The 15,225-nt window shown below is 41.6% G+C and overlaps 1 protein-coding gene across 3 annotated transcripts in view; it reads right to left on the bottom strand.

Moving 5' to 3' along the window:
* Nucleotides 1-15,225, bottom strand: part of HECW1 (HECT, C2 and WW domain containing E3 ubiquitin protein ligase 1) — a 255,082-nt gene that overhangs the window by 122,785 nt on the left and 117,072 nt on the right. For all 3 annotated transcript variants that reach the window (XM_029063053.1, XM_039911702.1, XM_039911701.1), the window contains exon 5: nucleotides 1,243-1,337. In XM_029063053.1, the coding sequence (XP_028918886.1) occupies nucleotides 1,243-1,337 (95 nt within the window). The remainder of the gene's footprint in view (nucleotides 1-1,242; nucleotides 1,338-15,225) is intronic.

The raw sequence follows: 15,225 nt of genomic DNA, 5'->3' as shown, positions 1-15,225 counted from the left end.
TTAACTTCTCTTTTTCTTTTTCCTTAAATGATATGTGTTAAGTGACTTGTCCAAGCTCACCCAGCAGGCAAGTAGCAAGAATTAAAACTCAGGTCCTTTGACTCCCAGGCCCTTGCTCTTTTCTCTAAGCTACTCTTTTCTCAGTAAAAATAGAACTATCAAACAAGTGGAGAAATTTTGTAGAAATTGGGCTGTTAGCAAAGGCAGAGAAAACATTTTAAAAGTCACTTTAAAGAAGGCGGCTTTGGGTTCAAAAAGGCTAATATATGTTGTTGGATAATTCATAAACAACAGAGGGCAGAATTCATCTGCGAAACAGTCAAATGGTATCTCGTAAATTCCAGAAGTCTATATTGGAATCAATCATGTTTTGTTTGTAGACATTTTGGTGATTTTTACAGCACAACTTTAAATAAAGTGCACTCCTTTGACAAAGTTCCTAGAGAGCCTCCTAGGTCTCTAAGGTGAAAGATGGTTTAGGTTACCGTGGGATATGTTGCATTTTCCTAGACTGTGAGCCCGTTGTGGGCAGGGATGGTCTCTATTTGTTGCTGAATTGTCCTTGCCAAGCGTTTAAGTACAGTGCTCTGCACACAGAAAGCGCTCAATAAATACGATTCAATGAATGAATTTTTCAGCTAGGTTAGACCAGATTCTGTTCATCCACCTAGAAGAGTTTAGGGCAAAGATGAAAAGTTCAGACATTTAAAAAATGTCTGGATGGGAAAACATTCTGTGCCAAAAGCATTCTACAGCCAATCCATCAGTGGTATTTACTGTGTGCAGAATACTGTACTAAGCACTTGGGAGACCACAACCCAGTGGAGTTAGTAGAAACAATCCCTTCTCATAAGGAGCTAACTAAATCAGCAAAGCCAGAACAAAATTAGACCTGAGCTAAAATAAGTTAGACTGTGTGAAAGAGAGAATTACATTGAACAAGAAAAAAATGCAACATAGGACAACAGCAGACTTTCCAGCCTACTGAAATTTCCCCTATCCAACACATCTTTATGCGGAACATTTTGCAAGTCGGTAAACATTTTGCGGCTTGAAATATTTTTAAACCCTGAATGCTCATTTCCCCTTACAGATTATTATATTCCCTTTCTCCCAACTTTTTAAGGGGAGGAGTTCATTTATATGGTAATTAGTCAAAAAGTGCAAAGTAGAAGCAGAAACCAGGAAACTTGAGGGAAGATGGCAGAGCAATAATGACAAAAGATTAGTAAAGTGACTTACAGGAGCTGAAGAGTTTTTCACTGTAACACTGGGCGTAGTGGCTCGTAGCGCTCCACTCACTCCATGATAGTATTTGAAGCAGATCTTAGTTTCAGCTGAAAGAGAGAATGGTCCAAGCTTAGAAAACACTGCTATTTGCATTTTCACACTTTTCTGGAGTTCATGGCTGCTATACTGTCAGTCAGTCAGTGGTATTTATTGAGCACTTACTGTCATTGAAGTCCAAAATCACAGGTATAATACAGTATGAGTTTGTAGTCGGCCCGCAGTGAATGTATTCATTCATTCAATCTCATTTATTGAGCACTTACTGTGTGCAGAGCACTGTACTAAGCACTTGGGAACTTACATTTTACTGGAGGAGCTTACAGTCTGCATTTCAGAAACCAAAGTTCTGTTTCTACTTAGTAGTCAGGTGGAAATATTGCAGGTAGGGATAACCTAGGGTTTCTTGTCCTGCTCAGGAGAGAAGGAAGCGCCTGGAGAGGACACCATGTCTGCAAAATCATATGCCTAACTTTTGTTTTATGGTTGAATTTTTGGAAGTTTTTTTTTTAAAAGACTTTACATTGTGCAAACACTATTAGAGAGGTACTTTAGTAATAACAGTAATGGAGGTGTTTCTAAGCACTTGATATGATCCAAGCACTCTACTAAATGCTCAATAAAAACCCTGGTCCTCTGATTCCTAGAACTGTGTTCTCTCTATTAGGCTAAGCTGCTTCTACTGGTAGTATAGGCAAATCATTAAAAATGAAGCAACTAAAATATAATACCAAAAGTGTAAACTCATCTAATTATCTGGTATTTGATAAGCCCTTACTGTACACCAAGGACTTTACTAAGCATTGAGAGAGAAACAAGATAATCAGGTTTGATACAGTCCCTGTACCACATGGGTCTTAAAGTCTAAATCATAATAATTGTGGTATTTATTAAGCACTTACTATGTGCCAGGCATTGTACTAACCGTTGGGGTGGATGCAAACAAATCAGGTTGGAAACAGTCCAAGTTCCACAACATGGGGCTTTTCAGTCTTAATACCCATTTTTTCCAGATGAGTTTAGAACCCAGGTCCTTCTGATTCCCAGACAGAATTGCTCCCATTTGTCAGGCTCTGATGGAGACTGGTCCTATTCTGGGAAGGAGATTTCACAACCTCCCTCGGTTGATTCTCCCAGTTTTAATTTATCCCTAATTATTCCTCATGCCTCAGATGTAAGCTCCTTGTGGACAGAGAAATGCATTTTACTTCTGTCATACTTTCCCTAGCTCTCAGTACAGTGGGTGGCTCTTAGTAGGTGTCTAATAAATACCATTACCATTAATTATCTTTCCTAGGTCTCAAATTCACCTCCTCAAATTCTCTCCCAGTCAATGCAGTCATTTCTCCCCAACCCCAGCAGCACTTATATAAATCTACCCTTATCCTTGGTTGCTGCCCTTATCTGTAATTTAATTTATTGCCTGTAAGCTCCTTGAGGGCAGGGATTGTATCAACAATTTTGTACTTTCCCAAATGTTTAGTACAGTCCTCTGCACAGAGTAAGGGCTCACTACATAGTTTTGATTATGGACTGAACTACAATGTGTTATCTCTGCATTTGAAAGACCGAGAAACCTGTTCTAGAATTTACCTATGTATCTATAGCATATAATATAGGGTATTATATATAAAAGGTTATACATTTATAGTATGATACATATATACCTATTTTCTATAAAGAGGGACAAATACACACAGACGCACACACACACACACACACACACAAAATAGAGGAGATAAGTAAAATACCACCACTATTTAGCTTATCCCTAACCATCTCAAGAATCAGCATAATCAGCAAACAGCCAAATGTCCACCAGGAGCTCAGTGATTTATCATATCTCTGAGGAAAACCTTGATGCTCCCATTGATTTTAAGCAGGTGGTACCCTAATGGCTTTAAACAGAAAACATGCCCGGTGACTTCCCCTCCCGTTGCACGATATTCCAGTTAGCTGTGCCGAGAAACCATCTGGCTGCAGCCTTGCGTGCAGAGATGATCGAGGATTCTAGAGCAGATGATCTCAGATTATCAACCGGAAGGGCAAAAATGATGGTGAAGGACTTAATCCTCACCTTATATAACTTAGAAGAAACGCGGGTATAGATGGTTGGCTCTATATAGAGCCTAGCATTCGTCGTTCCCGCAGGTGACAGCGTCATCTGTAATTATGAGACAGAAACTTGGAAGTGGTGTGTCGGAAGATTAATGAACCCCTCTGACATTAGTTAGGATCCACCTTGGTCACGGGGAAAGCAGGAAACTGGCTAGCTGGGCTAAAAAAGCTGCCCGTGCTGTGTTTGGAGAGCTGCAGTCGGCCTCCGTTAACAGTAGTAATAATCTTCAGCACGTACTGAATGTCGAGTATGGCGCTAACTGTGTGCAGAGCACTGTATTGAGTGCTTGGGGGAGTATAATGCAACAATTTCCCCAAAACAAGCTCACAGTCTATAGGGGGGGGGAAATGTTGGAAGACAATAGAGGGGGAGGAATGTAGACACAGTCCCTAACCCTTAGGGGGTTCACAATCTAACCTAATGGAGGCTAAACTGAGTTGGACAGGCATGTTTTGCTGTGGAATGGCAGAGTGCAGGTTGCAACCCCATCAATCAATAGTATTTATTGAGTGCTTACTATGTTCAGAGAACTGTACTAACCCCTCAGGAAAGCGCAGTACAAGAATTGGCAGACTCCTCATCCTAGCCGCTAACTCTAAAGGACACTTCAATAGGTGTCAATCCATCCATGGTATTTATTAAACAATTATTTTGTGCAGAGCATTGTTCTAAGGCTTTGGGAAATACACACACACACATCCTGCAAACAGAAGCTTCTTCATGACTACAAGCTTTCCACTAGACCACATTGTTTCTCCACTGGAAAAAAACCTTTTACTTTTAAAACTGTTCAAGAATAGACTGGCTCAGCTTTGTCAGTGGACACAATAGAACCTGAATGCTTTTCCTCTAGACTGTAAACTCATTATATGTAGGGGATGCATCTACAAACCCTGTTATATCCTCCCGAGAACTCAGTACAGTGCACAGCACATAATAAGCCCTCAGTGAAATCAGTTGATTGATTAAAAGTTGTCTGAAGCCCTCCAAGGGTTTTCAAAAAACAGTAAATAGCTCCCGGGAAGAACGCCCTCACAGTGGCATCTTCAGTGGCCAATCTTCAGTGGCTACTCCAGAAATCCTTTCCTCCGCACCTTCATTTGTTGCTTTGGGAGTGAAATCTCCCCTCTGACCTCCCCCTCCCCTCTCTCCCACTTTTGTCTCTAGCTCATTTCATAGTGTTTCTGAGAAGGGGAAGAGAAAAAAAAAAGAGGAGAGGGAGAAATTCTGGAGAGAACAAGAGAATGGCTCCCAAAATAGGGGAAGGGAAAGGGGGGGAAAGAGGAAAAAGGGAAAATGGAGAAAGCAAGGCAGTGGTGGGCATTTTAAAGAAAGAGGAAGACAAAGGAATACAAATACAGGGAAACAAAGAGGAAAAAAAGGAAAATAAAAAATACGATAGGGCAAACTGAGCACGTTTGGAGAGGAGGTAAGGGAATGGAGAATGGAAGAAAGGGAAAAGAGGGAAAGGCTGACTTTCTCTGCCCCACAGCCTCATTCCTCCCACCGAGAAGCATTTTGCCCTGAACCAGTTGAATGTTGCTGGCCACATTTTCCAGTGGGTGGGCAAGAAACAGCAAGGCCTAGTGGAAGGAGCTGTCTGATTTCTCAAAGTCACGGAAACTTGGGCACCTATTAGTTTGCTTGGAGGCATACGATAATGAGACTGCTCATATCTGCCAATACAAGGAGTTTGAGTTTCCACTGGCATCGAGCCTAAGGAAGAAGAGATTTTAAATTGAGCAGAAACCCATGTCTGCAACTGTCATTTCAATTAAAGCCATCAGGGAAATGAAGTTGATCTCTAGATAAGTTATAGGTTAATTCAAATCGTCATCCCTTCTCCGAGAGAAGTCCCTCCCCTGTGGTGCTTATGGCCCCTTTCCCCTGCCTACACATTAGGAGACGGATCGCTCAGAAGACCACCTGTCAGTCGACTCTCTGTCTTTTCTTAATAACAGTCCTGGTAATTACGCGCTGATGCGTCAGGCACTGTACTAAGTGCTAGCACGAGGTGATCAGATAAGACCCAGTCCCCATCACCCTTGGGGCTCAAAGTACTCATGGGAAGTCAACAGGTATCTAGTCCTCATCTGACAGATGAGAAAATTAAGGCACAGAGACATTAAGTGATTTGCCCAAGGTCACACAGCAGGCAACTGGCAGAGCCAGGATTAGAACCCAGTTCCTCTGACTCCCAAGCCTGTGCTCTTTCATTCATTCATTCATTCATTCAATTGTCTTTACTGAGTGCTTACTGTGTGCAGAGCACCGTTCTAAGCATTTGGGATAGTATAATTGAACAATAAACAGATAGATTCCCTGCCTACAGTGAATGTACAGTAGAGAGGGGGAAAGACCGATATTAATCCAAATAAATTCCATTCAGCAACACTCCTTTTCTCTCTACCCAAAATGGTGTACCTTCTTTGAAGCAATCAGCTCTATTTCATTCCTGTTTGTTCTTATTTGGATTACAGTAAAAAGCTAATTATCTGAACTAATGGAGAAGAGCTGAGGTCAGATCATGCAAAGTTGGATCAGAGGGACATGCCCTGATTTACTGGATTAGTTTAGCTCATAAATGTTTGGCTAATCAGCTTTCACCAGTGTATTATGGGAAGAGGCTAGGGTTCCCACACCATATTCACAGCTCTTGTCTTGCATACTGTAGATCTCCTCTCTCAACATATCAAAGCTGACTCAGGCCAAGATCTTAACCTGCTCTTCTGTTCTCTGACAACCCCTCCCTTTTCTGACTTAGGAAGACTTCCCCATTGCCTTCTCCCGTTCCTCTTCAGTCCTACTCTTCTCCACCTGGTCAAAAGCAGCAGGGCTTCTTCCAGTGTCTCAATCAATTATTCAAATTTATTGAGCGGTTACTGAGGTGCCCCACTAAATCCCACAGTCACCCCCACAATGTCTATAAAAATAGGCTATTCCAAGCTTCATTCTTTTATTGCAAATGGAAGGTTTTCAGAGCCATGTTTTTTCCCTAAGAAGTATCTATCTTCCATTGCTTGGCTTAGTGGAAAGAGCCCAGTCGGAGTCAAGAGACCGGGATTCTAATTTCCACCCTGCCACTTGCCTGCTGTGTGACCTTAGGCAGGTCACTTAACTTCTCTGTGCAAAATAGGGATTACATACCTATTCTCCCTTCCTCTTTGACCGTGAGCACCAATCAATCAGTGGTATTTGTTGGGTGCTTACTGAATGCAGAGACTATACTATGAGATGGAGATGATACATTAGTGTTGGTAGATACAATCTCTGCCTGCAAGGAACTTACAATCTAGAAGATGGACACTCAAAGAAATCAGAGGAAAGGAAAGCAACTACCTCATCTTGCAGAAGGAGAAAAATCCTGCTTTTTGACTGGGTGAGGGCTGTCAGAGGGGATAATGCCTTCTATTTTCTGCCAAGTACCTACACCTTAGACTTCCTTTATTTCAGCTCCTAGAATAGACTACTTTCAACATGGCCAACTCCCTTTACATTTACCCATTATTTCTTCTCTATTTTCATTCAAAATGTCAGTCCCTAAGCCCGAGTGCCCTAAAATACATCAAGGGAAGGAGAAGCAGAGATCAGCTGCGTTTCATGTGACTAAGGAGGTCAATCCATCAATCACATTTATTGAGCACTTACTGAATGCAGAGCACTGTACTAAGCACTAAAGAGTGTACAATACAACAGAGTTGTTAGACCCACTCCCTGCCCACAACAAGCTTATTGTCTATTGGGAGCTTACACTATCAGCTGCCCAAGGAAGGGAAGTTTCCAAGCATCTGGAAATGCTGAGAGGGTCAATAAGGGAACAGGCTACTGTGACGCTCATTGTGGGCAGAGAACATATCTACTAACTTTGTTAAAATGTATTCTCCCAGTTGCTTAATACAGTGCTCTGTACACAGTAAGCACTCAAGTACGACTGATACATTCAGCATCCACTTGTATAAAAGCATATTTACTCCATTTCAGGTACAAGGAGAAAGACACTTGGGACAGAATCAATAATTTTGAAAATAACGTTATACTCTAATGCTTTTCAATATGTGTTTATCTTACTAATGTTAACTACACCCTTGCTACTAAGAGGGAAACTTTCCTCTCCAAATATAAGGTGGTGTGGGTGTGAATATCTAACCATTATTAACATCCTGGTGCAAGATTTTTTTCCATATTCGAATATATCTCCCAAGATATTTTCAGCTGAGTATTTCTATGACAACGCGGCTAGAAATGGTCATTTTGCAAATACGAATTCAATCGGGCTGCAAAATTCCATCACCGAACCCGGCTCTAGCCCTTGCTTCAGTGCTCGTCTAAGTACATCCCCAGCTAAAAAGGAGTCATGAGTGTGTCCCCACCTCCACCAGCCACTAGAGACGCTGATATTGTCAATCAATCAATAGTATTATTGAGTACTTACTCTCTGCAGAGCATTCTACTGAGCGCCTGGGAGAATACAATAGAGGAAATCATCACTACTCCTGCCTCAAGAAGCTTAAAATCTAACAGACGCTAAATAAATTACAGGTAGGGGAAACAAATGACTATAAAGACTTGACTACAAGTCCTGTGGGGCAGGAGGTTAGGTGAGTATCTAACTGAGGGTCAGGACTCAAGTGCGTAGACAAAGCAGAAATTCTGAAGTACAGTAATTGGGGAAACTGACTGGGGAGTTGCGAATTTAGTTAGGGAAGGCTTCCTGGAGGAGATACAATTTTAATAGACCTTGGAAGATGGGGAGAAGGGTGGTCTGCAGGATATGGAGGGAGAGGGAGTGCTAGGAAAGTGGGTGAGAGAGATGAGGGTGAGGCCCAGTGAGGAGGTTGACATCAGAGGAGTGAAGTGTGCTGGCTGGGTTGTAACGAGAGGCGAACAAGAGCTGATGACGACGACGGTATTTGTTTAGCACTTACTATGTGCCAAGCACTGTTCTAAGCACCGGATTAAGTGACGGTTAGGAATTTCTACTTGATGCAGAGAAGAACAGGAAACCACTGGTGGATTTTGAGGAGTGGAGAGATTTGAGCAAAATGAGGTTTTAGAAAAACGATTTGGGCAGCAGAGTGAGGCACAGAATGGAAAGGGGAGAAGCTGGAGGCAGAGAGGTCGGCAAAGAAAATGACTCTGTAGTTGAGCCCGGATATGACAAGTTCTTGGGCTGGCATGGTGGCAGTGTGGATGGAGAGTCATTGCCCAAATGGACAAATGACAACAGAGTTGGACTAGCTCATCAGGGCACCAGGAAAATTTCAGGTGGCTAGTGCTTCTGTGGGCCAGTGTAAACTAGTGGATCCTATGCTTAGTTCAGAATGGCTCATGGAAGATCCTAATTGGCTCTAAGCAAAGTAATGAACTCCTCAACCTCTATTCCCACCTAGCCTGGTTCTCCTCCCAAACCCACAGTTTTCTGGAGTTAGAAGTATAGGCTCAGAGCAACCAGGCAGAAGTCTCGAGAGTGGGGTATGGGCAGTTTGGAGGGTGAGGTCCACTTAATGAGTTTCAGTAAACTATTGAGAGTTGCCCAAATAGCATACACCATGTAAGGTTTCACGGGGACCATTTTTCCGATAATGCTCATCTCCCTGGAGAAAACACATTTAGTCAGTCCTTGGCACATAGTAAGCACTTAAATAAAATAGCAAGTTAAAAAACAACAACAACAACAACAACAAAAATTCAGTGCAGTGCTGGCAGAAACCATTGTGTGCGTGTGCCACAGAGTTGCCCGGGGGTGGGGTTTATCAGGGACAAAACCCTCACGTTACCAGAAAACAGAAAAGCATTTGGCGTTTAAAATGATTATCACAGAACCGTTTAGTAAAATTGCTGCAGCATTTATGGTATAAGTAACCTTTCACTATTATAAACAGGTCAACAAAACTCAATATACTCAACATTGTGTGCACAACACTGTATTCAGCACCAAGAAAGGGCACACAATCGAGGATATACTAGCTCTGGTTCCTGGTTCACACAGGTGCTTACAATCTAATAAGAGGGAAGAATCTTTTGGTGCAGATGTTCTAATGGGCAATGATGATGTTGTAGTTATTTTTTTACGTAGCTGGACCAAGTTAGTGGGCTGGGTGGAGTCAACCAAGTGAGTGGATCTGGCCCCTGGGGGCCACGTTTGATTCACCCTGCTCTTTAGGGGTCCTGCTCGGCTGGGCCGGGAGCATCGTAGCCGGGACCCTGCTACCTACTAAGCTAAGAGAAACAAATGAACTTCACAGTGGGGGAATGTCACTGTGGGAGAACCCCACGGTGAGGTTCCTTCTTAAAAATCGAATCAATATTTCCTAGAACTCCTCTAGTTTCCCCTCAGTAGCATCCATTACCATTTGTAAAGAATCCAACTCTATTGTATTGTACTCTCTCCAAGGGATTAGTACAGTGCTTCGCACGCAGTAAGTGCTTGATAAATACCATCAATTGATTGAGTGGAGGACTGAAAAGAAGAAATGATAAAATGAAAGCAAACCAAATCCAGTAGTATTTTTTTATGGTATTTGTTTAGCGCTTACTATGTACCAGGCACTGTATTAAGCACTGGGTGGATACAAGCAAATCGGGTTGGACGCAGGCCCGGACTCACATGGTGCTCACAGTTTTAATCCCCATTTTACAGATGAAGTAACTGAGGCACAGAGAAGTGAAGCGACTTATCCAAGGTCACAAAGCCAAAAAGTGGCAGAGTCAGAATTAGAACGCAGGTCCTCCTGACTCCCAGAACCATGCCTTATCCACTAGGGAGCATTGCTTCTAATTTTTCATGGGAGTTCATGGTTTCTCTTCCTCTTAATACAGGCATTTTTCCTGATTAATAATTTATGAATTCAGTAGTGGAGAACAGATGGAGGTTCTTTTTAGATAAACCCCCAAGGGATTGAAGTCTTAATCTGTAGTTTGTCTGAGGTGGTGTGAACCACCTGGATTGGGTGGGGCTGTCTTGAAATCACACCTGAATAACACTTTAAGCACTTTTGGCTGTTAGGAGAGACACTTTTCGAGCTGAGTGGTATTGTAGACACTCTCCCTAAACCTTGTTTAAGTCTCCTAAATTTCCTCACTCCACCACTCATAAATTTTCCTCTGGTAATCCATGATGGACTTCTCAGTCTTGACTACATCCAAATCCTTCTTGAACTTACTGATATACTTTCTATTAGTCTACCTTAACAAATTTTATATTCTCACCATTAGTTTTGGATGAAGAAATGTTTGCCTTTGCTCATCTTTAACTCTCTATCTCGAAGTTTCTGTGAGTGCCTTGACTTAGCAATGCGGGATGTGAAAGCAAGAATATCTTAAGGATTGTCCTCTGAGAAACAGAAGCAGAAAGGAGTTCAAGGCCTGCAAAAGCCATGCCTTAAGGTTGGGCAGTGGACCGGGGGTAGAATACAAAATTTTAACCTCCAAACACTCAATGTATCCTGGATCTCTTAGAATGAACCAATTTTTTTTTGATAGCCTTGTAACTACCTTTAATAAAAATAACTAAAGAATTTTAAAAATGGCAAAGCTGTTCTAAAACCAGAGCCTCAGAAAGTTTTTCCTTGAATGTGGCTATTCTCTTTACAGTTGGTTGGTTGAAGCCATTTTAAGATGTCATTGTACAACGGGGATTGTCTTAGAAAAAGCCATCTTGCCTCTCATAAGAGGAGGGAAAAGATATTGCTTTTTTAAAAAATAGTATTTGTAAAAGGCTTGTTTTGGGCCGGGTACTGTACTAAGTTTTAAGATAGATACAAAGTAATCACTGATTGGACACAGCCCATGTCCCACATGGGGTTCCCAGTTTTAACCCTCATTTTACAAATGAGGTAAATGAGACTCAGAGAAATTAAGTGGCTTGGCCAAGATCACCCAGCAAGTAAGTGGAAGAGCTGGGTTTAGAACTCAAGTCCTCTGACATCCAGGCCTGTGCTCTTTCCACTAGGTCACACTTTAAATACTTCACACTAGTAATTCTATTTCTGTCTCACTTTATATCTTTTCATCAGGGGACCAGTACAACAAAAGTATTATTTTGTTCTTGTAGATTTTAATAAAATGTGCATACTTGGCAATATAAGAAGGTGCTCCTTCAGAGAGTGAAAGAATACGAAAATAAAACCCTCCTCTTCGTGAGGATAAAATGCTGTGCTTTGCACATTTCATGGGATGACTTTTTCATTACATAATGTATGCATTTAGGTTTTTCACTGAGTCATATTCCACTGGCAAAAATCACCAAAATTTATTTCTTCCAGTCAACAGTTTGTCTTGGGCATGGAAGCAGGAATGAAGCCTTCACAACAAGCAGTAATTTGAAACACTGACCAGAATTGCTATAAGGATTTCACCATGGTTTCCATTTTCTGGATTTTATAACTTCAAATCTAAACCCTTCAAATTTAGCCCTCTTCTCCCAATAATAAAAAAAACCCTCACTTTTGAAAACAGGTGGAAGGAGTGAAGAAAAGTGCTTAATTGTGTATTAAATGGCTTGCCAAGGTCACCCAGCAAGTAAGTGAAAGAGCCGGGTTTAGAATTCAAGTCCTCTGACATCCAGGCCTGTGCTCTTTCCACTAGGCCATGCTGTTTTCTTTAAATACTTCATACTAGTAATTCTATTTCTGTTTCTTTCGAAAACAGATGGTAGAAGTGAAGAAAAAGTGCTTAATTTTATACTAACAGGTTCAAAAATTTAACCTATTCAAAATATGGAGGGAAAAATCACACAGAATAGGCTAACACAAGTGAAAGTGTCTCTGGCTGTTTTGAAAGGAATTAAATTTAGTTCTCAACATTTGAGAATGTCACTGTAACACTGAATAACACATCCACAATACCATTCTACTGACATTTCATCTAACCTGATACAATACCAATTAGCAGTTCACGCTGCAATATCTAATTCAGAAGTACCATTTTCAGACAAACGCAAGAAGCTATCTGTCCTCTGTCAAAAGGAGGAATGGGCAGAGTTTTCCATAGTTTCAAAGATAAGGATAAGCAGAATTGCAAACCTAATCCAAAATATCTCTGCAGTGAACTAAATCATGGTACTTCTTAAGCACTTACTATGTGCCAAGCACTGTTCTAAGCACTGGGGTAGATACAAGTCACTCAGGTTGGACACAATCCCTGTCCCACTTGGGGCTCATAGTTTAAGTAGAAAGGAGCAGGACATATTCCCAATTTCACAGGTGGGGGAAATGAGGAGCAGAGAAGTAAAGTAACTTGCTCAAGATCATATAGCAGACATGTAGCAGAGCCAAGATTAGACTCCCTGATTCCCAGGCCTGTGCTTTTTCCCCTAGGTCATGCTGCTTCTCAACAACAGCTTCTCAATACAGAAGTTTTCAATTTTTAAAGATTCTTTCAACATGTATTAAGTTGTAGAACTCAAGTCTAACCCAAATGCCTGAAAACCCTGATGCTCACATTGGGGATTGATTTTATAACATGAGGTTTGACCATGAAAATGCCTTAAAAATAATTTATTTGGACACTTTCCATTGATGATGATGATGTCAAAGGTGATGATGGGCACATATATTTGAAAAATAAAATGTAGCTCAAAGGATTTTAGTAAAACATTCACTACTTATATTTTTAAAGAATATAATAAATGTCACAGTGGACTAGAATAATGGCACATTCACCCCACTGTTTTGTCTATGGAAGTGGCTACAAAGGTATAGTGTGATGGTTGACCTCCTTGAAATCTAGTGTTATAGATATACCTGGTAATAGCCTTAAATTTTACTGATAAAACCCTTAGCTTTTCCATTTGGTAATTCATCATGGATCTTTCCATTTGAATATAATTCTCCTGCCTCCCCACAAGCCCATTGATAGTTCCTGTCTGCAAAGTTTGCCATGGGGATAAATTCCATAAGCTAACCACCTCGTGTTTCCTTCCACTTGTCTGGAAACTGTTACCTTCTTATTTCAACTGAGGAACAACTCTTCATCCTAACACGGGATTTTGCGAGCAATTCCCACTTGGCTTTGCCCATACACTTCTGTGATTCTGGAGACTTCACTCCATTCTCCCTCAACCTGTGTTTTTCCTCAGTGAAAAATCCCAGTTTCCTCTTTAAGTCGTGTACAGAAGCTTCTCCATCACCCTGATCGCTGCAGTAGCTCTGGTCTATAGTTTTGCTAGCTTGATTTTACTCTTTCTGAAATGCTGCAACCTACGCCGCCTGTGGAATTCCGGGTGTGAAAGTGTTGTGTCTGTCTTTTATTTTGCTTTAAAAATGTTTTCTGACGATGCCAGGGATTTTGTTGGCCTTTTTGGCTGCTCTTGCACCTGAACCTATTTTACAATGAGCTCCAGGAAGCACAGAGGGGAATGTGGATTGAGTTGGAGATTCTAACTCAGAACCCTACCCTGCATGTCCCACCTGCTCTCCAAATTTCATTTTGACCTTAACTCTCTCCAAAGCAAGTGAGAACCATTGTTTTCTTTGTTAAAAAATCCAACCTGAAGTTCTGATGACACTGAACCGCCCCAGTGGACAGAGTTTACTTCCATTCAATGGAAAGGAGTCTGTGAAGGAACTCAAATCCATGGCCAATAAACGTCAGTCATCATCAGCCTTAGAATGAGTTAATTATCAAGGCACTTTTAGAAGGATCACTACAAAGCTAACTGTGGTCTAGTGGATAGAGCATGGGCCTGGGAGTCGGAAGGACCTGGGTTCTAGCCCCAGCTCCATCGGTATCTTGTCACAAACACAATCAAGAGCATGTAAGAGGAGCAGGCCATCTCATCCAACCCAGACATCTTTAAATCTCCAGAGCTACTGGTTCCAGTTAAACTCTTAGTACAGTGCTCTGCACATAATAAGTACTCAATAAATACAAATGAATGAAAGCAAAATACTTGTGCTTTTGGAAAATGTGTGTAATTGAAAGTCAATCAATCATATTTGCTGAAGGCTTACTCTGTCCATTGGTTTTCACCCTTTTTATATTGGAAAAAAACAGTGCTTTTGAAGTCTCCAGGCTATCCCATTTACCCTACCCACCTTCCCCTCACAACAAGAAAACTACTCACCAAATAAATCAATGGTTTTTACTGAGCACTGACTGTTGCAGAGAACACTACACTAAGCGCTTGGGAGAATGCAAAACAGTAGAGTTGGTAGGTGGCAACAGTAGTGTTCAGAACAGAGGGGATGAGAAAAATCACATGCCAGTGCTACCAACTTCCCCAAATCTGAGCCTCTTGAACTCCGGGCCATTACGGTACGAACAGTGGGGAGACAGTGGCAGCAGCAGCAACGATTTCTCTTCTTTCCCCTGGCTGCTGCTCTTCCCTGACTAAGCCATGGCTTAGTGGCAAGAGCCCGGGCTTGGGAGTCAGAGGATGTGGGCTCTAAACCCCACTTCACCACTTGTCTGCTCCTTGGGCAAGTCATTTCACTTCTCTGTGCTTCAGTATCTGTAAAATGGGGATTAAAAGTGAGCCCTACGTGGGACAACCTGATTACCCTCTATCTACCCCAGTGCTTAGAACAGTGCTTGGCACATAGTAAGCGCTTAACAAATACCATCATTCTCATCATCTCCTTTTCTCCCACTCCCTTCTGCATCACCCTTGTACTGGGATTTGCCCCTTTTATTCATACCTCCCTCAGCCGCATAATTTGTTAATTTGTATTGTCTGCCTCCCCTTCTAGACAGTAACTTTGTTGTGGGCAGGGAATGTGTCTACCGACCCTGTTAATAATCTACTCTCCCAAGCGCTTTACTATAGTACTCTGCAAACAGTAACACTGGATTGATTGATTGATTGATTGATTGATGGA

This window comes from Ornithorhynchus anatinus, chromosome 4 (assembly GCF_004115215.2).
Source record: "Ornithorhynchus anatinus isolate Pmale09 chromosome 4, mOrnAna1.pri.v4, whole genome shotgun sequence".
In the NCBI taxonomy this organism is placed as follows: domain Eukaryota; kingdom Metazoa; phylum Chordata; class Mammalia; order Monotremata; family Ornithorhynchidae; genus Ornithorhynchus; species Ornithorhynchus anatinus.
This window is presented reverse-complemented; position numbering and strand designations above follow the sequence as displayed.